The 24949-nt window shown below is 44.6% G+C and overlaps 1 protein-coding gene across 7 annotated transcripts in view; it reads left to right on the forward strand.

Moving 5' to 3' along the window:
- The window catches only part of PRKG1 (protein kinase cGMP-dependent 1), a 983026-nt gene that overhangs the window by 942323 nt on the left and 15754 nt on the right, over positions 1-24949 (forward strand). For 3 of the 7 annotated variants that reach the window (XM_083149086.1, XM_083149084.1, XM_083149091.1), the window contains 5 exons: positions 11265-11404; positions 13303-13392; positions 15841-15876; positions 19715-19750; positions 22265-22406. In XM_083149086.1, coding sequence (XP_083005212.1) covers positions 11265-11404; positions 13303-13392; positions 15841-15876; positions 19715-19750; positions 22265-22406 — 444 coding nt within the window. The remainder of the gene's footprint in view (positions 1-11264; positions 11405-13302; positions 13393-15840; positions 15877-19714; positions 19751-22264; positions 22407-24949) is intronic. The other 4 variants (XM_083149090.1, XM_083149089.1, XM_083149085.1 and 1 more) reach the window with 3 other exon arrangements.

Below are 24949 nucleotides of genomic sequence, written 5' to 3' on the forward strand. Positions count from 1 at the left end.
TTCAACTGTAAAATCTGGTACTGGTACTATAAAGATATAAGGATTGTATTATCCCTCTTTCTTAAGCCCCATACACAATACTGGTGGCAACTGGGACCCGGCGGGGTGCTGGCATTGGAAAGTGCATACACACTTTCCAATGTCGGCGGGGAGGGGAACGATGGCAGGGGGAGCGGGGCCATGCTTATAGCAGCAACTAATCATATGCAATCATTATCAATGCAAATACAGGAGATGTACAGAATACCACCCCCTCCCTGCATACCACCCCCTGCTTGCATACCACCTCCTGCCTGCATACCACCTCCTGCCTGCATACCACCCCTTGCCTGCATACCACCCCTTGCCTGCCTACCACCTCCTGCCTGCCTACCACCCCCTGCCTGCATACCACCCCCTGCTTGCTTACCACCTCCTGCCTGTATACCACCCCTTGCCTGCATACCACCCCCCTGCCTGCATACCACCCCTGCCTGCATACCACCTCCTGCCTGCATACCCCCTCCTGCCTGCATACCTCCTCCTGCCTGCATACCACCCCCTCTCTGCATACCACCCCCTCTCTGCATACCACCTCCTGCCTACATACCACCCCCTCTCTGCATACAACCCCCTGCCTGCATACCACCCCCTCTCTGCATACCACCTCCTGCCTGCATACCACCTCCTGCCTGCATACCACCTCCTGCCTGCATACCACCCCCTCTCTGCATACCACCTCCTGCCTGCATATCACCCCCTGCCTGCATATCACCCCCTGCCTGCATACCACCCCCTGCCTTCATACCACCTCCTGCCTGCATACCACCTCCTGCCTGCATACCATCTCCTGCCTGCATACCACCCCCTGCCTGCATACCACCTCCTGCCTGCATACCACCCCCTGCCTGCCTACCACCCCCTGCCTACCACCTCCTGCCTGCCTACCACCTCCTGCCTGCCTACCACCTCCTGCCTGCATACCACCCCCTCTCTGCATACCACCCCCTGCCTGCATACCACCCCCTCTCTGCATACCACCTCCTGCCTGCATACCACCTCCTGCCTGCATACCACCTCCTGCCTGCATACCACCCCCTGCCTGCCTACCACCTCCTGCCTGCATACGTGCTCATTGAGAGGGAAGCTTGCATTACTAAAGTGAAGCTTGATTACTTAAGTGAGTTGGAAACTGAAGCAGGTGAGTTATCTTGCATTCTGTCTGTCTTGTATTCTTTATCTGTCTTTCTATATAGAGACTGTAATTTTGAGGGAGAAATCTGAGTGTGATTTTGGTTGTGCCTGTATCTGTATAGTGTATTGTTACTAGGTGTGAACAGATACTAGGAGGAGGAGCTAAATCTAGGTGTCAAGGAAGATTAGGGGGAGGAGCTGAGTGTAACAGGGGCCTGACATACTATATAAGGAGGGGCAGAGCTCATTTGGGAGCGTGCTCATTGAGAGGGAAGCTTGCATTACTAAAGTGAAGCTTGATTACTTAAGTGAGTTGGAAACTGAAGCAGGTGAGTTAGAATACTGAAAAAGGTGAGTTTGAACACAGTCTAAATTTTCATATTCTGTTTTATTGTAATATATTCATCTTCTTTCTATCCTATTGTAACCTGTTGCTCAATTTTGACATTTAAATTCATTGTATCTATATTTTTCCAACATTGTATGTCATTTTTACTCATTCACTATTATTTTCTCTTATCTTTGCCACACATTTATCGCACCCTGTTTCCCTCTTCACGCCTGCTCACATTTGCCTCACTTCTGACCTTCTCTGTTCCCTTCATCCTCTCACTTGTTGTTGTTTCATACTTAATTGGATTACTCAATCAACCTGATTTTACCCACTGGTCTCCTTTCTGACAGTAGTTCCTTGCCTGTTACCTTCTCTCTCACTCTGTTTTCTACCAAATTTACTACAGACGCTGTCTGTCCTCCTAAATCCCTCTGTCTGCTTTCACTAACCTACCCTCTCACCTTCGGTTCCTCATGGCTGTTAATCTCTCAACTTCACTTTCTCCAACTGCTCCTCCCCCCTCCCATCCCATACCTATCCTGACCACTCGCCCCCGCACCCCCACCCTCCCAATGACCCCCCCTCGCTTCTGCAATCCCAAAAACCTTATCCACATAAATGCACAACCCACCCCCCCTCTTTCCTGTGCACTATGGAACGCCAGATCCATCTGCAACAAACTCCCTGCCATCCATGACCTATTCATCTCTAGAGCATTCCACCTCCTTGCTATCACCGAGACCTGGCTCTCCACCTCTGATTCTGTCTCTCCAGCTGCTCTCTCCCACGGTGGCCTCTCTTTCTCTCACACTCCCAGGCCTGATGGTCGCCAAGGTGGCGGTGTGGGTTTTCTCCTCTCAGCCTCATGCACCCACAGTGTCATTCACCCTGAACCCTCTCTCCTTTTCTCCTCCTTTGAGTCTCACTCTATCCGTCTATACTACCCCTACCACCTCCGTGTCGCTGTAATCTACCGCCCCCCTGGCCCTATCTCCCAATTTCTTGACAACTTCGCCGCCTGGCTTCCACATTTCCTCTCCTCTGACCTGCCATCTGTCATTCTTGGTGACTTTAACATCCCCTTGGATAACCCCGCTGATCCTGGCACCTCCAAACTCCTCTCTCTCTGCTCCTCTCTTGGCCTATCTCAGTGGACTACCTCTCCCACCCACATCCAAGGACACTCCCTCGATCTCGCCTTCTCTCGCTCTTGTTCCCTTACTGACTACACTATCTCAGCTTTTCCTCTTTCTGACCATCACCTCATCTCCTTCTCCCTCACTGCTTCCCCCTCTCCCACCCCCCCTCCCAAGCGCATTGTCTCACGGCATAACGTCAACACACTTGATCTTGCTGCCTTCTCAAACACGCTGTGTCCTCTTCTCGCCCCAATCGCCCTCATGTCCTGCCCGAACCTCGCTGCCTCCCTCTATAATGACACCCTATCTTCGGCATTGGACTCTGCCTGCCCTCCCTCCTCTATCCCCCTTCGATGCTCCAACCCCCAACCGTGGCACTCACCTATCACCCGATTCCTTAAATAGTGCTCTCGCACTGCTGAGCGCTTCTGGAAGAAATCACGCTCCCTTGCGGATTATCTCCATTTCAAATTCATTCTTTCCTCCTTCAGCTCTGCCCTTGCTCTGGCCAAGGAATCCTACTTTAAGTCCCTCATCCTTTCCCAATCATCCAATCCCCGCAGGCTCTTCGCCACCTTCAACTCCTTGCTCTCCCCCCCTCCTCCAGCTCTTCCGTCCTCCATCGTAGCCGCTGATTTTGCTACCTACTTTTCAACCAAAATCTCCTCTCTCAGGACTGCCATCACTGCTGCCATGACCTCACCCTCTCCCTCCTCCCCTCCTACATCTCCACTCCCCTCCTTCCAACCCCTGTCCTCATTTTACCCCACCACTGCTGCTGAAGTCCACTCTATCCTTCAATCCGCTTCTCCCTCCACCTGCCCGCTTGATCCTATCCCCTCCAATATTATCCGTCGTCTCAGTCCATCAGTCTGCTCTCACCTGGCTCACCTCTTTAATCTTTCCCTATCCTCTGGGATCTTCCCTTCCTCCTTCAAACACGCTCTTGTCTCCCCAATTCTCAAAAAAACAAATCTGGACCCCAACTCTCCATCCAACTACAGGCCCATCTCCCTCCTCCCTTTTGCCTCCAAACTCCTAGAACGTCTGACCTATAATCGTCTCCTAAGCCACCTTACTGCTAACTCCATTCTAGACCCCCTCCAATCCGGGTTCCGCCCTTTACATTCCACTGAAACTGCCCTGACCAAAGTCACTAACGATCTACTATCGGCTAAATCCAAAGGCCTCTTCTCTATCCTCATCCAGCTTGATCTGTCGGCTGCCTTTGACACTGTTGACCACCCTCTCCTGCTCAACACCCTCCGCTCCTTTGGCATCACTGGCACGGTCTTCTCCTAGTTCACCTCATACCTCTCCGATCGCTCCTTCTCCGTCTCCACTCCGAGCTCCTCCTCTCCTACTACCCCCCAGCCAGTCGGTGTTCCCCAAGGGTCAATCCTTGGCCCTCTCCTCTTCTCCCTCTACACCACCTCTCTGGGCACCCTCATCAGCTCCTATGGTTTTCATTACCACCTTTATGCTGATGATACCCTAATCTATCTCTCCTCCCCCGACTTATCCCCATCACTTCTGTCCAAGGTCTCCGAATGCCTCACGGCCATCTCAGCCTGGATGACCCAACGCTTCCTGAAACTAAACATGGCTAAAACTGAACTTCTAATCTTCCATCCCCCTAACATCCCCTCTTCTCCCACTATCTCCATCAGCATTGGTGAAACCGAGATCACGTCCACCGACCAAACGCGCTGCCTCGGTGTCATCATTGACTCCTCCCTCTCTTTCACCCCCCACATTCGTGCTCTCTCACAGTCTTGCCGCTTTCACCTACGCAACATCTCACGCATCAGACCATTCCTCTCCACTGACGCGACCAAAATTCTCATTCACTCTCTTGTCATCTCCCGCCTTGACTACTGCAACATCCTTCTCTCTGGGCTACCTCTCACCCGCCTCGCACCTCTCCAATCCATTCTTAACGCTGCTGCTAGGCTCATCTTCCTCTCCCGCTGCTCTACCTCCGCCTCCCCCCTCTGTTTATCTCTTCACTGGCTCCCCATTCCTTTCCGAGTTCTCTTTAAACTCCTCACCACCACCTACAAGGCTCTCTCCTCCTCCACAGCTCCCTACCTCTCTTCACTGATCTCTATCCACACTCCCTCCCGTCCTCTTCGCTCCATCGCTGACCGCCGACTGACCTCTCACCTAATCACCTCCTCCCACTCCCGTGTCCAAGATTTCTCTCGCGCTGCCCCCCTGCACTGGAACAACCTCCCGCCACCCATCAGGCTATCTGATTCCCTTACCTCCTTCAAGCGCTCCCTCAAAACCCACTTTTTTCGACTAGCCTATCCCTCCTCCTAACCTCTTTTGATCCTCCTATCCTGCCTCCGTTCCCCTCCGTTCCTACTTATCCTATTGTATTTCGTTCGTCCACCCACCTATTTTTAGTATGTTAACTCTTATGAGCAGGGCCCTCCTTCCTCACGTACTCACCCTACCTCATTACCTCACCTGTGCTCCTGTCCTGTTCTTCCCTTCCTCTACTTCATCTTCGGTCTCCTTGACTATTTTGACACCTACTTCTGAACTGATGCTGATTTTAGTTCTACCAGCTATACCCCTATTTATACTGTATCTTTCTACACACCCTGTACGTTACCTTGTAATTTGTTTTTTGTTTTTGTTTGCTATGTACGGCGCTGCGGACACTTTGTGGCGCCTTATAAATAAACGTACTACTACTACTACTACCACCTCCTGCCTGCATACCACCTCCTGCCTGCATTTGCGATCGCATAAAACATGTGATGTGATTGCAGTTTGAGGAATAATACAATCAGTCGCAATGCCCCTCTGTGACTGCATCCTGACTAAGGGCCTGATTCAGACTTGATCGCACACTGCAAATTCACACAGTTATCAATACACTACACATGCATACAGTTCACAGTATGCATACATGAGGCCGTCCTGTTTGCTAGCGTTTAGCAAGGAGTGCCAACCAAAATGCTGAGCATGCCGGAAAAAACTCCCGGATTGTCGGAAAAAACGGAGGCGTGCCAAGCCAGGTTAAGGGAGGGTTTGTGATCCCAGCTTCAGCCTGGATGTGCCGGTTATACAGTGTAGCGCCGAGTAAGTCTCAGGCTACGCGGCGCCTGTGATGACCTGTGCCCTATGTAAAAATCATTCGATAATGAGCCTGTCCCTCCACGTGACACCAAATTTTAATCATATCTCCCAAAATTTAGCAATATTATAATTGTCACATTAAGCACCACAAAATGTGGTTGTGACCTCGCAGGAAGAGGGAATAGAGTGCAGCACCACTATTATCAGCACGCTGGGGGCATGCCCCACTTTCCAATTTGCAAAATTTATCTGATTGGAGATTTCTCAGTCGAGTGATAATATCTGAAAAGATAACCACCAATTCTCACATAACATGTGAGTAGGTAGAATAGAGGAAAATCATAGTGCAGATTATCTTTTGGTTAAAAGGAATTTTTAATACAAGTCCGCACTTACAACAAGTAGACTTTTATTTACAGCATATGTGATATATCCCTCAGGCAAAGCTGCTAGCAATCAGATGGATCAGGCACAAAACAACATCGATAAGTCCATATACCAGTCCGGAACCAGATGATGGATGACCTCTGCTGTAACGCCTCGTGGATCGCCAGACAGCCTCTTCTTCCTGGGGGGTCTTCACATAAACACTCAACGCGTTTCGATAGTCTTCTTGAAGAAGACTATCGAAACGCGTTGAGTGTCTGCATACCACCCCCTGCCTACCACCCCATACCACCCCCTGTCTTCACATAAACACTCAACGCGTTTCGATAGTCTTCTTGAAGAAGACTATCGAAACGCGTTGAGTGTCTATGTGAAGACCCCCCAGGAAGAAGAGGCTGTCTGGCGATCCATGAGGCGTTACAGCAGAGGTCATCCATCATCTGGTTCCGGACTGGTATATGGAATTATCGATGTTGTTTTGTGCCTGATCCATCTGATTGCTAGCAGCTTTGCCTGAGGGATATATCACATATGCTGTGAAAAAAGTCTACTTGTTGTAAGTGCGGACTTGTATTAAAAATTCCTTTTAACCAAAAGATAATCTGCACTATGATTTTCCTCTATTCCACCTACTCACATGTTATGTGAGAATTGGTGGTTATCTTTTCAGATATTATCACTCGACTGAGAAATCTCCAATGAAAAATCTGTTTGGAAAAAAATGGTGATATCTCTGTCTACTATTACTGTGTTTTAAGGCTATACATTGAGCGCTGTGTGTGCAACACCCTTTTTGTTGTCTATTGTTATCCTCCCGGTGGTATTTTCGTGGATGTTATACCCGAGGTGTATTCACACTAGCTGCACTTTGTTTTAATTGCGCACATCTGGTTGGTACGCCTTTGTTGTTTCTCAAAATGTATCTGAGGCTGAATGAGACTCTTCATAGTTTGCATTACAACCCAGGTTTTATTATTAACATGACAAGTGCATACCCTCCAACTGTCCCACTTTCCACGGGAACATCCCGTTTTTTTGGTGAAATTCCCGCATCCCACCTGGGACCGGCAGTGCGCCCCCTGTCACCCTTGAATAGACTCTGTGCGTATGCACACAGCATCTATTCATGCCCCCAACAGCAGCAAAAACGGGGCGTGGCCTTGCGGAAGTATCCCGTGTATAGGCCACGCCCCTTCCTTGCTAGTCCACACCCTCCTCAAAGTTGGGAGGTATGCAAGTGCATCTACAATGACCTAAATACATTTACATGTTTAGTGTTGGACATTTTACTATTCGATCCTATTAAATTCTCAGTGATCTGCCTGAATGAATGAATGAATGAATGACCCACTAGGTGCAAATTGCAGAGAAATGGTTCAAATGCTGACAACTCACTGTCATCTCTAAGACTTGTACTGCCCCTTTATGTTTCTCTGTATACATGGTTATATCTGAATCCATTCACAAGTAAAGTGTTATTTCATTCCCAGAAGGTGTTCCATAAGCTTTCATTACACTTCCCAGGCATGTTCTGTCTGGCTTCAGAAGGGCAGCTACTGTAACATGCTGTTCCTAGCTGTCCTTGGTAGGACATTTAGGGTGAGTGAGATTAAAGCACCCCATAGTCATGTGACAAATGACACCGATTAGTCTGGCCAGGTGGCTAACAGTTGGGAGGCACGGAACAGATATTACTATGTAATAGTGGATTATAATGATTTATACTGTAGCAGTACAATTTCAGAGACAAGCCAGCTCTTGCTTTTAGCTTTCAGGATTCATATCCGGATTATACATACAGCCAAAAATGTGACAGAAACGCCCCATTGTATGGATGTTACAGTACGTGTCCTCCGTTATACATTGGTCCTGATGCCACTGGACTGATGGAATTTGGACTGCAGTTACACTGAGTAACATACACTACCAATCTCCAATCGGATTGATTCTATTGTGTATTATAACCTGGGATGATATACTAACATATTGTGTTCTGTAATACAAGCATCTATATATTCTTTACATAAGTGATTACACTTATAAGGGATTACATCATATTTTTATGGGGAGCAGTTGCCCCAGTTCTACACTGCATGCTTAGGTAGAACAAGAGAAAAATTACTCCATGATCTGGATAATAGAATAAAACTTTTACAGAGGAACAACATTATATTTTTGTTAAAACACACCTAAATGTTACTTATGTGTTGTAATATTAAAATGTGTAATAGATACAAAGTTAGTGCAATTAAGAGCCAGATGCACTAAGCTTAAAAAAGTGATAAAAAAGTGATGAAGTGGAGAGTGATAATCAGCTCCTACCTGTCATTTTTCAAACCCAACCTGTAACATGGCAGTGAAGAGCTGATTGGCTGGTAGTTTATCACTCTCCGTTTTATCACTTTTTGAAGCTTAGTACATCTGGCCATTTAAAGAGAGCTACTGTGCTCTAACTCATATGTGCAAGGTGATAATGCTCCAGCCAATCAGCTCTTAACTGTCAATTTACATTTTGGAGCTGATTGGCTGGTACATTATATCCTTGTATATAACGTTCTTTATGGGGATAGATTCCACTTCTCAAAGCTTCATTCATTTACCCCTTTGCCTCTTATAATAGCCAAGGCATGTATAGTATATAGCTGGGTTTCTTAGTTTTATGTAACGATCTTTACTTATAGATCCTTACCATGGATAAAATATGTACACCGACTTAAGGGTAATAATCCTTAATATGTTACTGTAGGTGCTCGTGTAGAGAATGTCTGATCTTTAGTGCTGCATACTGTTCATGTATCATGTAGCTTTAAGATTCTTATACATATTTCAACAGCAGTATATTAAGTACTAGTAAGCCCGCTCGAAGCAAAAGCTTCAAAAGCTAGTCTGTTATCTTCTGTGCATATGTAAGAAAGAGATGTAGTTTCACTCTCTGCCAGCAGATGGCAGTGTTTCGGAGACTCACAGACACTAGACACACACACATATATACACATACATACATACATATAGATGACAGCCAGATCATAAATTGCTTTAACCTAATGTAGTTCGAACGTTGAAATTAACCGTTTCCTTCGATAATTGCTTCAAAATACCAGTCACGGTCACCAGTATATTTCTTGTGTGGGAATTCCGTTGCGTGGTACGGACCTTTACAGCTCGCAGAATGCTATAAGCTGATGTGGCTGAATACAAGAAACATTATCCACTTGTATTATTAAATAATAATCAGTTTGCAAATAGGCAACGTTCCAAACAATATATTGCCCTATTGTTTAAAGGGATTCACGTATAGTGCGGGATATCCAGTCAGTAGGTAGACAGTCAATAGTTTGACAGTCGACATGCCCAAGGTCAACACAGACAAAATGTCCAAACAAACAAAAGGTTAACATTGCAAAGGATTTTTTTCTTTTATTTCTTTTTGAAAATTTCTTTTATTGGGACTTTTTTATACTTTATATCCACGTGGACTGGGAACGGTGTGGTGAGTGCAACAAGGCGACTGGCCTGAAGCATGGTGGAGGAAGCAATGCATGCATGGGACTAGGTGCGCTAATTTGGGATCCACATGATGATATCTACAAATTGACAGACAAAAAAACCCTGAAAAACCCCATTGAGACCTTTAAATGTGTCAGACATTTCCATGTTGAAATTTTGCATGTGTTCACCTTTTTCTATGGCGATCTTGTGCATTTCGACCTACAGTATTGACTGTTTACGTAGACACAGTTGTGTGATAGTAGTCTCTATGTATTTAATGCATCAGTGTCCCACATGAACCACATATTACCATAAATGTGAAATCTCAGACGCAGGAGGGGTTAAGCTCATGGGGAAAAAAACATATATCAGGAACCATATCGGTCATCTCTGGCGATAGTGAAGCAGAAAATGGATTTAGTGGCTGAATAGTACAAGTCTGTTAAAGACCACGCCATTGATTGTTCCATCCTGTGGCCAGCCTTTAGTTCTAGATAGGCAGGGTTGGACTGGCCCACAGGGATACAGGGAAACTCCCATTGGGCCTCACTGCCTGGGGTACCACCTCCTCTTCTAAAGATCAGGTTCCAGACTGTGCACTTGAATTACACATTATACATATGTTACCATATACTGCACAGGGCTATAGTGTATTTTCTACAGCGCATTGGTATTATTAATCTTTATTTTAATTGCATGAACTAGCAGCATTTAACCTATATATATATACTGTATATATATATATATATATATATATATATATATATATATATATATATATATAGAAATGGGCAGAAAGAAGGCGCTTCATGGTGTAATATTTCAAAGTATGAAATTTATTAAAAATGTATTCCCGGATGTAGGCAAGATAAAACTCGTACCACATATAAAAACACTGTGGACTGGGTACCACAAGGCATGGGTTTTAAAACCAATGGCATAAGCTGCTCACACTGTACCAGGACCAGGACCTCGCTTGGACTCAAACGCCGCAGAGCTGGGTTGCAGGGAAGCGTAGAGATTCACAGCACGTCGGGGACACCAGTAACCAGGGCAGCTGGAGCGTCGTAGGCCACGCCCTGACGCGTTTCGTCACTTGCGGACTTCGTCAGAGGGCGACTCCGCTTATGCCATTGGTTTTAAAACCCATGCCTTGTGGTACCCAGTCCACAGTGTTTTTATATGTGGTACGAGTTTTATCTTGCCTACATCCGGGAATACATTTTTAATAAATTTCATACTTTGAAATATTACACCATGAAGCGCCTTCTTTCTGCCCATTTCTAGATATCTTTGGCTCTGTGGATTCCAGAGCATTGTGCCTCCTGAGAGAGAAGAGCTTGCAGGTCCTTAGGAAACTGGACTTTGGTGTACCCCATCCCTTCGTGATATATATAAGGGACTTTCCATACTGGCACCCAGAGGGACTAACAGCTAAGCGCAGTCTTTCAATTACCTATTTCCAATATATATATATATATGCACATCACACACACATTCACATTCCTATTGTTGCTAGCTGTAGTCTGATACATGCCTGCGGTCACCTTCCAATCTTTAGCTTGTTCGGTGTACGCTCTATTACTGGATGCCCAGATGCGCATGTTAATAATGATATATTGTCATCCCTTCTGTTTCCTGCCTCTTAGGTGCAGTTGAAAAGTGAGGAATCAAAAACATTTGCAATGAAGATTCTCAAAAAGCGACACATAGTAGACACCAGGCAGCAGGAACATATTCGGTCTGAAAAGCAGATAATGCAGGGGGCGCACTCAGACTTCATTGTAAGGTAAGGCTTGTCATGGTAAGACCTAGGGCAGTGTTTCCCAACCTCACCTCTCAGAGCACACCAATGCCCACTGTTTAATGTATTATCTATATTTAAGCACAGGTGACTAAATTGGTGCCTACGTTCTTTTGATTTAATCTTCAAAACCTGTATCTCCATAAAAGCTGGACTGTTAGGGGTACAGTTAGTTACCAAAGTGCTTGTTTTTAGAAGTGAAGATGATGCCCAAAGCAAGCTCACAGCCAAGAGATACATTTACAATGAGGCAACCTCAGGCTCCTGTCTCAAACAGTGGGTTTTGAGGAGCAGAAGGGAATCCAATGAATCTACCAGTCTTCATTTGCACCTATGTGTCTTGAGCCTTAAGGTGCCCATAGACTAATGCTAGGTATTGCATACTAGCCTCGCATGCAATACTCCTAAACTGACCTGACAGATCACCAGCAGCTCCATTGCATGTGATACATCGTATGCAGGCCATTTGCATACAATGTATCACTTGCAATCCCATTCACGACCCTGGGTACGATGTATGACATATGATTTGACACTTTTCACGTGATTTATTGGCGGAATCATCGAAATGGACAACTTTGAACTAGGACCAGATATCAGTGACATTGTCAAAAGCCAACATGTTTGACATGCGGCTGTTACAGTAATTTATGATGTTTCTCACATATTGGAGGTCAGTAGAGGCTTAGGGGGATATTCCATCACCCGCGACCATCTCCCAGCAGGGGAGATGACCGACAGTCCCTATTCAATGTTGTCTTCCTCGACAGCATTGAGCAGGGGATCTTGCAGAACGAGCCCAACTTCACAAGCAGTGGGGCTCCTTCTGCCGAGCTCCCGGCCACAGCTCGACGATTCCCGCCCATTTCTCGTGGTCACACCCCTATCTCGCCCCGCGTCTGGCGGGACATTGAATCCCACCTGTGATTTCTTGGTCGAGCTGACCGAGAATGGGACAGGGTCACAGCTGTCAAGCCAGCTCGACAGCCGTGACCCCACATTGAATACCCCCCCATTACCTACACTAGATGCATGGATCCGCCACTGTTCAGAGCACCACAGCTCACAAGGCATTGACTAGCTTTGCATATGGGATAGCAGTGAGACAAAGGTTTCCAATTTCAAATCCAAATAATTTAAGACTTTATGCAACCTTAAGTGAAACTTGATAGAACATGGGGCGTTATTCTGTAAGGATCGCAAAAATAAATATTTTTCTAATGCACAAAACCATGTGCACTGCAGGTAGGGCAAATGTAACATGCCAGAGAGAGTTGAGCTGGCCATACACTACTGCAATGTATCGCAGCAGTGTATGGCCATCCGATCCCCTGTGAGTTGCCCCGGAACATCGCATGTGGTCCTTTCACATGTGATGTATCCCATGCGACACCTGTACCCAGACGCTGGAAGGGGGGTCCAAGTCTGAGGCACAAGGGACCACTTATCGGACCCGATGGCATGTCCTAAACATCCGATTTAGCCCAATTTCTCGGCCAAATCCGTCGGAAATGGGGGAATTAGATTTGTGTGAGTTATTTTGTTTCTGTGCAGGGTAAATACCGGCTGCTTTATTTTTACAGTGCAATTTAAATTTCAGTTTGAACACAACCCACCCAAATCTAACCCCCTAAGTTCAGGAGAGAGATTCTAAAGAGAACATAACAATAACAGTTGCACATAACAGATTCTGTCGTTTTCTAGAATATACGAGAGAAATGTTAGCTAGAATCGGCAACACTTCCACTTGTCCTCTTTATATGGTGTCATTTTCTAAATCTCAACTTAGGTCTGGTAAATGCAATAAATGTTATCTAATATAAAAAATATTATTATTATATTTGGAAATGTCAGCAGAGCTAATGCACTGTTCCCAATGGCAGGTTATACAGAACATTTAAGGACAGCAAGTATCTCTATATGCTGATGGAAGCCTGTCTGGGCGGAGAGCTTTGGACTATTCTCAGGGACAGGTATGTAGCTGTCAAACTGTGCCGGTCCTGTGACCTTTACGCTGCTCATGAGATGGAATCCCAATGCAATAAAGCAAACATTTGGCTCTCTGAATGCATTTATTTACTTATGAAAACTGTATGTCTTCTGCACAATGGTGTATGTAAGGCTGGATTATATGAGTCCTGTAGTGTACTATTGGCAGATATTTGGAGGAATGCCAATAACAAGTTACTATTAGACTCAGTGTTCTAGTGGGTGCCAGTCGGGGTCCCGACAGGCATTTATTTACCCGACATTGGGATCCCGACTGTCAAAACACAGACAGCCGGGTTCCCGACGGCCGTCGGCTATTTTCCCTCGGGGGGGGGGGGGGGGGGGGCAGAAGCACAGGGAGCCCACAAGGGGCTTTGTTGCGCTCGCCATGCTGTCTGGGTCCGGCCAGTCGGGATCCCGATGCCGGGATAATGACTGTCGGGATCCCGACTGTCGGACCCCTATACCACACCCGTTCTAGTGACTACATCCCGGGACCACTGATGTTATTGTCAATATCTATTAGTGGGTACACACGTTGCGATTTTGCTTGCGATCCGATCCCGATTCGATTGGGATTGAATCGAATGGTACGCAAAATGCACTCAATTTGACTATATAGTAGAGATCTGTACTATATAGTCCTGCCTGCCAAGACTATTTTTCTATTCGATTTATGGTGCATACACACTGTACAATTTTTTTGACCAATTTTGGCCCTTTTGAACATATTGGTCAAAATATCTTTCAGTGTGTACACTGAAAAACATTGGATGACCAATTTCCCTTGAACCCAGTGTCCTAGACAAAAGATATTGACGAAAGACGAACGATCTAGCTACAGTTTCTAGGCTTTTTTTTTTAAAGATATCCAAATTGAGCTGCATGCACAGTTGACGAACAATCTCGATGAACAACTAGTGGGTACGCGCATCATCATTTGTCGCATACAAACTGAAAGATTTTTGACCAATATCGTTTGGAAGGGCCAAAATGAACGAAATTGGTCAAAAACCTTGTACAGTGTGTATGCACCTTTACACTACTCGGGAGTGTGCATTGGGATCGAATCTGCATCAAATGTAGAAAAACTGTTCGATGTCCATTCAATTTTCTATTCGATTTTGCTTATATAAACAAAATCGAATAGAAAAATAGTGCATATCTCACCGTGTGTACCCTCTATTAGTCTTCTCAAAGGACAAAATACAGTAGAACACAAAGGGTGATATTTAATAGGATGAGAGATTCAGAAAGTGAGAGATTTGGTGAGAAATCTCCAGTTTTTTTAAAGCGGCAATCATTTACACTGCAACATCAAACTGGTTTTGCAGTGTAAATTATTGCCACTTTAAAAAAACTGGAGATTTCTCACCAAATCTCTCACTTTCTGAATCTCTCATACTATTAAATTTCCCCCAAAATTCCAAGTCAGAGGCCACTGACGCAGTTACCAAATTCCCCTTATTTCCTCAGAGTTTACAGTACATCTGAATATTAAAATGAAATTGCATTTGTCACTGGCAGACTGGCCACGATTCATGATCTGTTTGGGGGGCTGCGAATTCGCAGTCCCTATGAACATCGATAAATTGCGCATGCGCATAGTACACTGTGTGCATGTGCGGGGTCTGACAGTGTACAGACTGTGCGATGCTTCCCTTCGCTGGCTGAACGCTGGGTGACTGACTGGCAGGGGACGTTCCGGGGTGGAACCCCGGCGTTTCATGGGCATGACCACAAAAATAGTGGACGTGCCCATACGGGCACCAGTGAACGCATGTGTACCTCTGTCTGGATACGTGCAGCCACTGAGTAACTCCTGGGTCACGCGGAGGATGCAAACGCCGGGCACAGTAGGAGAAATATGGTAATAGTAAGTAACCACCGAATGATCTCTCCTCTGTGCGACCGCATGTGAACGGATGTGTACGCGCACAGGGATTTGTGCAGCAGAAGATATGGCCGATTATCAGGCGGTGTTAACCTGATCACTAATCTCCGAAAACATGTGGCCTGAATCAGACCCACTATGTAGACGACCACTGTATAGTGCAGGGGTAGGGAACTTCAAGTACTCCAGGTGCTGTGGAACTATACTTACCAGCATGCACTACTTCAGTTTTAGTATGCCTTAAGATCAACACTATTGCAGTGCATGTTGGGATGTGTAGTCCAACAGTCTTTGAAGCGCCACACATTGCCTGCCATCAGCAACAGCTTCCCCGTGCAAACTTTGTTGGTAAATTGAGGTGACAGAAGATTTGCTATCGCTGCAAAATGTTAACATCCACCTTCGTGATCAGACAGGAGCTGTCTGGTGTCAGGATTACTAACGTGTGTGTTACATTTATTCTGCACCGTTTACATGATGAAATGACAGTACTTTTCTGTGCATTTTGCTTTTTTCCCTACAAATTACGTTTGAACAGCAAACCAACACCAGGAGTTACTCAAACTATGTATAAGTATGATTTTATTGTATTATTCTTATTATCAGCATGTATACAGACTAATACATATACATTCATATGCATATCAATTCATATACATGATCAGTTTGTTAGAAGCCAGGGATGTCTCTGAGGTACTTTCAGTGGGGTATGAATCATTTGGTCTACAAGAAGTTGGTAGACACCACTAGGTCGACATGGCCTAAGGTCGACATGCAGAAAGGTTGACATGACTAAATGTCGACATGGGTTAGGTTGACAGGTGTACGGTTGACAAGGTAATTAGGTCAGCATGGGTAAGGTCAACAGTGAAAAAGTCTCTCTTTTTTTTTTCACCCGAATGTCGACACAGAAAAACGTGCCACTGCGTCCCCTGGCATGGCTCGTTATGCTCGCCATGCTTCAGACACGGTGCCTCGCCATGCTCGGCACAGTAATTGATTCTCTCACCATGCCCTGGTGTACAATAGGGCATGAAATACAACCTGTCGACACATGTTGTGTCGACATGAACACCGAAACGTACCATCGTCCCCTTACATGGCTCAATGCGCTCGTCATGCTTCGGGCACAGTGCCTCGCTACGCTTGGCACACTATTTTAGGTACTTGTTTCCTACCACGGCCACAATCGCGGGCATCCTGTACCTTAAAGTTAAAGTACACAATGCCCGCGATGGATCCGATTTCCTTTGAAATCAGGTCCATTTTGCTGGCAAAGGCAAAATTGCGGGCATCGCGTCGGTCGCGGGCATCGCGTCGGTCGCGGCCATTAACATTGTCCCCGACGCGACCGACGCGATGCCCGCGATTTTGCCATAGGCTTCAATGTTAAAATATTTTTTAACATTGAAATCGGGAGTATCGCGTCGGTCTTGTGCCATTAAAATGGCACAAGATGAGATGGACTTCATTAAGTCCATCTCACATAGGAAACAATGTGAAATGGGCCAATATGACCCATTTCACATTGTATATGGCCCCGTCGTCACCCCACGATTGACGCGAACCCGAAGCGTGGCGAGCGCAGCGAGGCCGCGAGGGGCGGCGGTGCACGTCCTTCGACCTTTTCACACCCCTACTATCCACGTCGGCGTGGAGTTGAGAATATAAAGTGTGGCGAGCGCAGCGAGCCACCGAGCCCGAAGCGTGGCGAGCGGACGCGTATACCTGTGAAGTTATACGCGTTCCCTGGCGGGGCTCGCTGCGCTCGCCACGCTTCAGGCTCGGTGCCTCGCTGCGCTCACCACACTTTGTATTCTCGACTCCACGCTTACGTGGATAGTAGGGGTATGAAAAGGTCGGAGGACGCGCACCGCCGCCCCTCGCGGGCTCGCTGCGCTCGCCACGCTTCGGGTTCGCGTCAATCGTGGGGTGGCGTTGAGGGTGTAAAATTGGGGGTCTAGGGAATATTTTACATTGAATTCAATGAAAAATTGGGTCCCAGGGACCCTATTCACATTTGATTCAATTAAAAAATCGGGTCGGTCGCATGCGATTTGGTCGCATGCGATGCGATCGACGCGATTTTTAAGACACGACCACCCCGATGCAAATCGGGGTGGCCGTGATAGGAAACAAGTACCCTATTTTATTCTCCCGCCATGCACTAGTGGATGGTAGGGCATGAAATACCGGCTGTCGGCTCAAACAACAGCAAACAAATCGACCTTTACCCATATCGACCTAATGACCCTGTCGACCTTACCCATGTCGACCTAACAACGGTTGACCTAAAGTCATGTCGACCTTACTGCATGTCGACCTACCTGCATGTCGACCTACTTGGTGGTGACCCAATGACCGTATTCCTTTTAGTGAAACACCGGAGAGATACTAGTTCCTAGTTGTTGGATAGGCTGCATATACATGCTTGCCTACTCTTCTGCTATGTCAGAGACCGATTGTCCTTCTTGTGACATGGGTGCGGCCATGGTGAGGTGACTTGTATCATCAACTACCAGCTCCATTGTGATTTGTGCCATTGTTTGGCAGTGGGCGGAGCCTTATGACACAGATCGCATCATCATGACCCACCCACCAATGCAATGGCTTGAATCACATCATTACATCACCTGCACTTGATCTTTGGGCTTACAAAAAGTAGCAAATATAGGCCCTTATTCTGGTTCACTCGCAAAGGCAAATTCCTTCTCAAATGGACAAAACCATGTGCACTGCAGGTGGGGCAGATGTAACAAAGTGATATCTATATTGCAGTGTAAAAATAAAGCAGTCAGTATTTTCCCTGCACAGAAACAAAATAACTCACAAATCTAACTCTCTGCAAATGTTACATCTGCCCCACCTGCAGTGCACATGGTTTTGTCCATTTAAGAAGGAATTTGCCTTTGCGAGTGAACCAGAATAAGGGCCATAATGTATAATTTTTAAGCTCACAAATAGACTGTTTCTGTCAATTTCTAGTTGTACATTTGGATAATTGTTACAAAAATTAAGTGCAAAAAACTTCCATATTACATCTTTCAAGGGACCAAAAGTAATATCATGGAAATGATCGTCAATAAGTGTGTGGTACCCAGGAGATCTGCAGTATAGATAAAAGTGAAGTGAAGGAGAACATACGGGTCCCCAACAGTTAGAGTTAACCTCTCCAATGCATTGTAGAAGGGGAGCAGTATATCAAAAATAACAAAATAATGTTATAAAATACTTTTTCTCTCCCTATTTGATCCCCAAAAACAGCAGATTATAGGAGGGAGTAGAGGGGTCTGTTCTGTTTTCATGTTTAGAAAAACAGAAATCCAGGGATAATAAACATCAAATTTTCCTTCAAAATAAGCCCCCCCACACCCCAGTTTGTAACTAATAACTTAGCAATATGTATAAGGCAGGGGGTATTATATATTAATACATAAGATAAACCTCTGTTACAGTATCTATAAAATGAAATGAGCAGCCTGACTTTTTTATGGCTGTGTGTTAGAAACCCGGTCCCAGATCCTTGGATGGATCCTGGCAGGAGGAGCATTTGACCCCAGGTCACCTCTTAGCCTAGGGCGATCCTTGGATGGACCCATGGTAGGAGGAGCGTTTGACCATGGTCACCTCTTAGCCTGTGACTTAAGCTACAGAGCACACAATGCCTTGTGTGCTCTGTAGCCTCAGTTATACCTCTTTCACCCGGGAGAGAGCAGTTCATGCCATTAATTATTTATTTATTTACATATTTACAGTTTCATATATAGCGCAGCAAATTCCGTTGCTCTTTACAATAGGATGTAACATAAGGACACTGGGCAGGAGAGAGGGGGGTTATGGGGGGAACCCTGTTTAATTACCTTTCTACAAAAACTAACTAAATCCATCTCCAGTAGTAAAACAAGTTCTAAAATACACACTAATTAAAATAAAGTATGTCACTTAATTTCTATAATCTTCCTACTGCTTTATAATGAATCAAACTTGCAGCCACCTTCTCCAGGGGAGTATAATACAATAAGCCCCATAATAAATCCGGCAAAAGCAGATCTGCTTGTTGGAGGTAGGCTAATCCCTATATAACAAGCCCCCTGGCCGGCGATAGCTATGGCAGTGTATCATCAGTTACCACCGGCGATAACTTTACTATGTAAATACTGTTGGTAAATTTCACGAGCAGCAGGAGATTTCCTATTGCTGTGATAATGGGCTGTATGACCGCTAAATAGAAATTACCCATTCACCATTGTGATCAGAGCTGTCTGGTGTCAGGATTACTGAAGGAAGGAGTAACTTGAAGACCCATTGTTATTACAATCACTCTGCGTCACTTGCCATATAAAATGACAGTGCTTTTCTCTGTCTACATTTTGCTTTTTCTCCCACCGATTATGTATGACAACCTTGAACAGCAAAGCAACACCAGGAGTAACTCAAACTGTGTATAAGTATGAATCTCTATTCTGCTATGTCTGTTCATATTGTGTCTTATCGCCAGCATGTATTCAGGCTAATATGCATACTGTACATTCCGAAGTAGTTCTTGGTATCACCCTACCGAGGTGCCCATAGCGGTAACTTAACATCGAACAAAACTTTACTGTATAATACTGAAAAAGTGCGCTGCCGTAGTACGTATGGGTTAAGACACAATAAATCAATAAGCGTGTTTCCATTTTCTGTCTGTATACTTTTGTTTTCATGTGCCTTATCATGCCTCTTCATCTATGAGTTAAAACTAGTGCTTATTTCTTTGGAACAAATACACCACCTTGTCTGTACTGCAGTTCTAATTAGGATGAATTCATTGGAGCGTTCGAAAATTAGATCAAAAATACAAAATTACACTCTAGGTATGGACAGTATTTCATATAAATATATATGGGGTAGTACAACCCTGTAAGCCATAGAGGTGTTCTGCTGCCATCCAAAAAGCAGAAGTTAAAATTACTATGCAGTGCTTTTGAAAGATGTGGTGGTTTCGGTCCTCGCTTTTAAAGCGGCGATAATATTTATACAAAACCACTTGTGTTTTTAATGTTATTTAATGTTATTTTATTTCCCTTTAAATCTGGCTAAACCCACCAGTACAGAGCGCCATAGTGAATTTATCCCCAAGTGTATTATACAGGTCACAGATATATCCAACAATATTTTTATAAGTAATTCTAAAACAATAGTTTTATAAGTTTCATGAATTCCTGTATTGAGCAAAAGTCCTTGGCACAGCAAGCATACTAAATGCTATGGCTTCCACATAAATTGGTCTCATGTATTAATTAAGCAAATAACATCTCAACATGGTCAGGGCTGTGTATAAAAATTATGAGTTGTATTTAGTTATGGCTGCAAGTAACTTAGTAGATGTTAGTAGATATTAAGGTGGACAGAACTCTCAAGGGAAGGGGGAAATTACATCAGTAAAAAGTACTAGTGGGCGGAATTTCATACGGTAATTAATTAGATCAGATGACTGCAAATTTCAGCCTGTGCCATAATTGGTCCGACATCCTGTCTACAGAAGAGTATAATGGTCAGTATATATCATATTGTGGCATTTCTTGCCACCATCAGCCAGACCACAGCTGAGTTACTTTCTTTTTGGCAGAGAGTTGCTGGATTGCTCCTGCACAACTGCGTCCATTGGAAGACTTTTAATGTACTGGTGACAAGTGGTAGTGGACTTCATTCAGAGGGTCACAGTGCTGACACAGCAATGATATGTTTTAGTGATAGAACTGCGATGCATTTCAAGTGTAGCAGCCACCCGCAAGTGGACATAGATGCCCACCAAAGCCATCCCAACATTTGAGGAACATTAACTTCCTGGCTGTCTTCATGGCTGGGCAGCATTGCCAACGGTGCTGTGATGCTGTCACCATATTTTATGCATATGAGATAGCAGTCACATAACGAGACACTCCCCAAAAACAGCCTGCGATTGATTCCTCACTGCAAGCTGTATTGGGTTAAGATGGGATTGCATCTTAATGAGGCCAAATATTAATATATTTACTGCATATTATATCTTACAGTACATCATTCTTCATGGGTTGAAAATAAAGATATGGGGTCGGATGTAATGTAGTCCCAGTTCGGTGGCCTTGCAGGATCCTGACCAAACTCGGACATTTTTTCATAGAGGCAATCATTTAAGATTATGCCTTGTAAATAATTGCCCATAAATAAAAAATGCCAGTTCAGCTGGCATCCCGTGCGGCCACCAAACTCGGACTTCATTGCATCAGGCATATGATCTATAATGAGGGTAGTAACTAGAGGTGCTAAAAATGAGTACGTCATGCAAGGACTTGTAAGTCTCTCAACAACTGGATCATCGTGCCTTGGCCACCAGGATGTACACTGGATGAGGATACTAAACATCATATTGAGGGTTCCTGGCCCTTGTACAGAGCATATTGAGAACCGGATTATGGCTTCTTATATCCATACAATTATTTTGTAGTGGATACAGATTAGAAGCATCAAATATTGTTGTACCTTCCCCAGTATATTCCGGTATGTAGGGTAATTAAGTTTCTAAATAGCACAAAATACCTATCATTCCCCATCATATGCTTAGAATGTCTTTTTTTATATGTGTATCAACTTGAACCAAGCCATTTTCATTGTTATTTTGACCAAAGGGTGTTTATACATCGCCAATGGCTGTTTACTACAGGGACATAATTATAACGTATCCATGGCATGCTGGCAGTTTATAATAGACACAATCACTGTATCTTTTTCCATTGCATAATTATGTTGCTCATTGTATATGTATTTTATCATTGTACTGAATTGTGTTTGCACCTTAGGCATCTCAGCTGCGCTAAGGTCATTCAACAGCAAGCGCGTTGAATGTAAAAGTCTTCTTGACATTGTGACCGTGGTTCTCAATGATTAAATATAAATAAAGTTGATATGATAATATGTTTATAACGTTCTGGCATATTTTGCAGAGGCTCGTTTGAAGATGCTACAACGAGGTTTTATACGGCTTGCGTAGTAGAGGCCTTTGCTTATCTGCATTCCAAAGGGATTATTTATAGGGACCTCAAACCAGAGAACCTTATTCTGGATCATCGAGGTTATGCAAAGCTGGTGAGTGGCGACATTTAATTCTCTATATTATAGTTAATGATTAAAAAATAGTTTTGGCTAACCTGACCATTTTTCCTAACCTCCAGCAGCTTATAGCTTACACTTGTAGCAGTATAGAAAATTCAGTGGACTATAATTGCTTGAATTTCTACAAACACTCGATAAATTGTAGTGTTCTAAAACTATTGACCCCAGGCACCGCCCCGGCCCCTCCCCCCTCCCTCCCTCCTACACTTACCGCCCGGCTCCCCTGTCTCCCCTTTCCGCTGTGTTACCTGCACTGCTCAGTGGCTGAACAAAGCCCTGCTCCCGGACTTCAGATTCAGGATGCTGGCGGCCAATTAATATGTGGCCACAGGTGGTGAGCCAATCAGAGCTTGTGTACCATAGCCACTCTGATTGGGTAACGGTATGCTAACTCTGATTGGCTCACCACCCGGTGCTGCATATTAATTAGCTGCCAGCGTCATGATGTGAAGAAGCACAGCACAGCGGAGGGGGATGCAGTGAGCAAAATAAGGGCCCCGGCCTCTCTCTCTCTCAGAGAGGCTGGGCCCGGGACAGCTGTACCCGGAGCGCCCCCATTATGGCGGACCTGTGTGTGTGTTGTTTGTTGCACTTTTTGTCCGGCAAGTAAGTTTGGGATATGGGTGGTTAGCACCCTGATCTAGATAATGTAACTGTAGGATCATACACTTTACAAAAGAGCTTTATACTGATCACTGGCATTACGCAAAGAGACACTTCTGATCCGCTGTGTACGTACAAATACATTGGTTGTACATCTATGTCAATAATCTACGCAACCCTGAGGTTTATCAGAATGCATAAAAGGGAGGGGTAATACTGAGTAAGAGAAAAATACATGGTTTTCCCAGCACATTGGATGATATAAGTATCCATATTTACACTACATGATAATCGAATTAAGAGATTTTGTTTACATATATTTTTGCAAAAATATAAATAAGCCACCAAGCCATCAGCAAGGCTTCTCTGTGTATTGGGGGTCCCTATTGCTCTATTTAGGTATGGCGTGCAGCACTCCAAAAAATCAGGCTAAGCCAGAAAGCCCAGAGCAGCACACCAGTGACAATACTAAAGTGTTAATAAATGTTAGTGTTGAATGGCCAGAGCTAAATACAAGGACTGATGGTTAAGTAATGAATGTAATTCAAATAATAAATAGTGTTAGTGAAGAAAAGTGTTAGATTACGTTTGCATCACTTTCTGTATATATAACTCTGGATTCTCAACACTAAAGGTGCCCATAGACGCTCCGATGCGGCGGTGTCCGTTTTGTACTTTGAGATGCGCGCTCCCGTGGCAGCTCATCGTACAGTACAAAAAGTATGTGCTGCACATACTTTTTGTACATGCTTTTCATCGCATCGCTTTGCATGCACAAGGCATGCACAAAGGCATGCAATGCGATGCGTGCTATTTAAGCACAAAACAGATGCCCGCATCGGAGCGTCTATGGGCATCTTAACATTAATATTTAAATTATCTCACTGATGTGCTGCTCTGTACTTTCTAACTTATGCTGATTTTTGGGGTACTGCACCCTGCATCTAGATATAGCCATAGGGACCCCCAAAACACAGAGAAGCCTTAACAATGGCTTGGGGGCTTATTCATATATTTGCAAAACTATATGTAATCAAAATCTCGGAATTGTATTATCATGCAGTGTTTAAATCTGGTTACTGATATCATCCAATGTGCCATGTAGTTTTCTCTTACTAAAGCTGTGTACACACAGTGAGATTTTGTATTCGATATTGACTAGACTGAAATCGAATAAAAAAATCGATTAGCTATCGAACGGTTTTCAGCCTCATTCGACGCCGATTTGATCCTAATGCACACTCCGGTTTAGTGTAAATCAAACAGGAAAATAGACTGTGCAGGCAAGAAAGTGTAATACAGATCTGTACTATACAGTCCAAATCGAATGCGTTTTGCTTGCTGTTCCATTCGATCCCAATCGAACTGGGATCAAATCGCAAGCAAAATCACACCATGTGTACACAGAATAAAACACAGGAGCCCTCACAGCTGTGTACAAATTTGCACACCCAGTCTCAATCACGCCTGCATTTTAAGCCACCCCCCCTTCATTACCTACCCAAACACTCACTAACTTTCAGTCATTTCACTAATAAACAGCTTTCACTACTCAATCACTCTGTGTGAACAGTGCAATTGTGGCCCATGCACAGTACACAAACAATTGTTCAACTGCGCAAACATACAGTAAGCACTGCAGCCACCTCTGACTCTGATCCGGTGGGGGTCAAATGTATTTATATTTACAAAGATTTCCATGATTCTCCATTTTACTTTTTGTTGAAAAGATGGTTAATATTTCATCTAGATCATCACTTTTCTATTATTTTTAGAGTTCTTGACCTGTTAGAAAATATTCATGAAAACTGCGTGTAACTGCTTTTTGCTTAGTGCAGACTGAAAGGTTTCTTCTTTGTTATAGTGTGGAGTGCAGATTAATATCCATCTTTTGTCTGGGGGCGAGCACAATA

The sequence above is a fragment of the Crinia signifera genome, chromosome 6, assembly GCF_055691185.1.
Source record: "Crinia signifera chromosome 6, ASM5569118v1, whole genome shotgun sequence".
Lineage (NCBI taxonomy): Eukaryota > Metazoa > Chordata > Amphibia > Anura > Myobatrachidae > Crinia > Crinia signifera.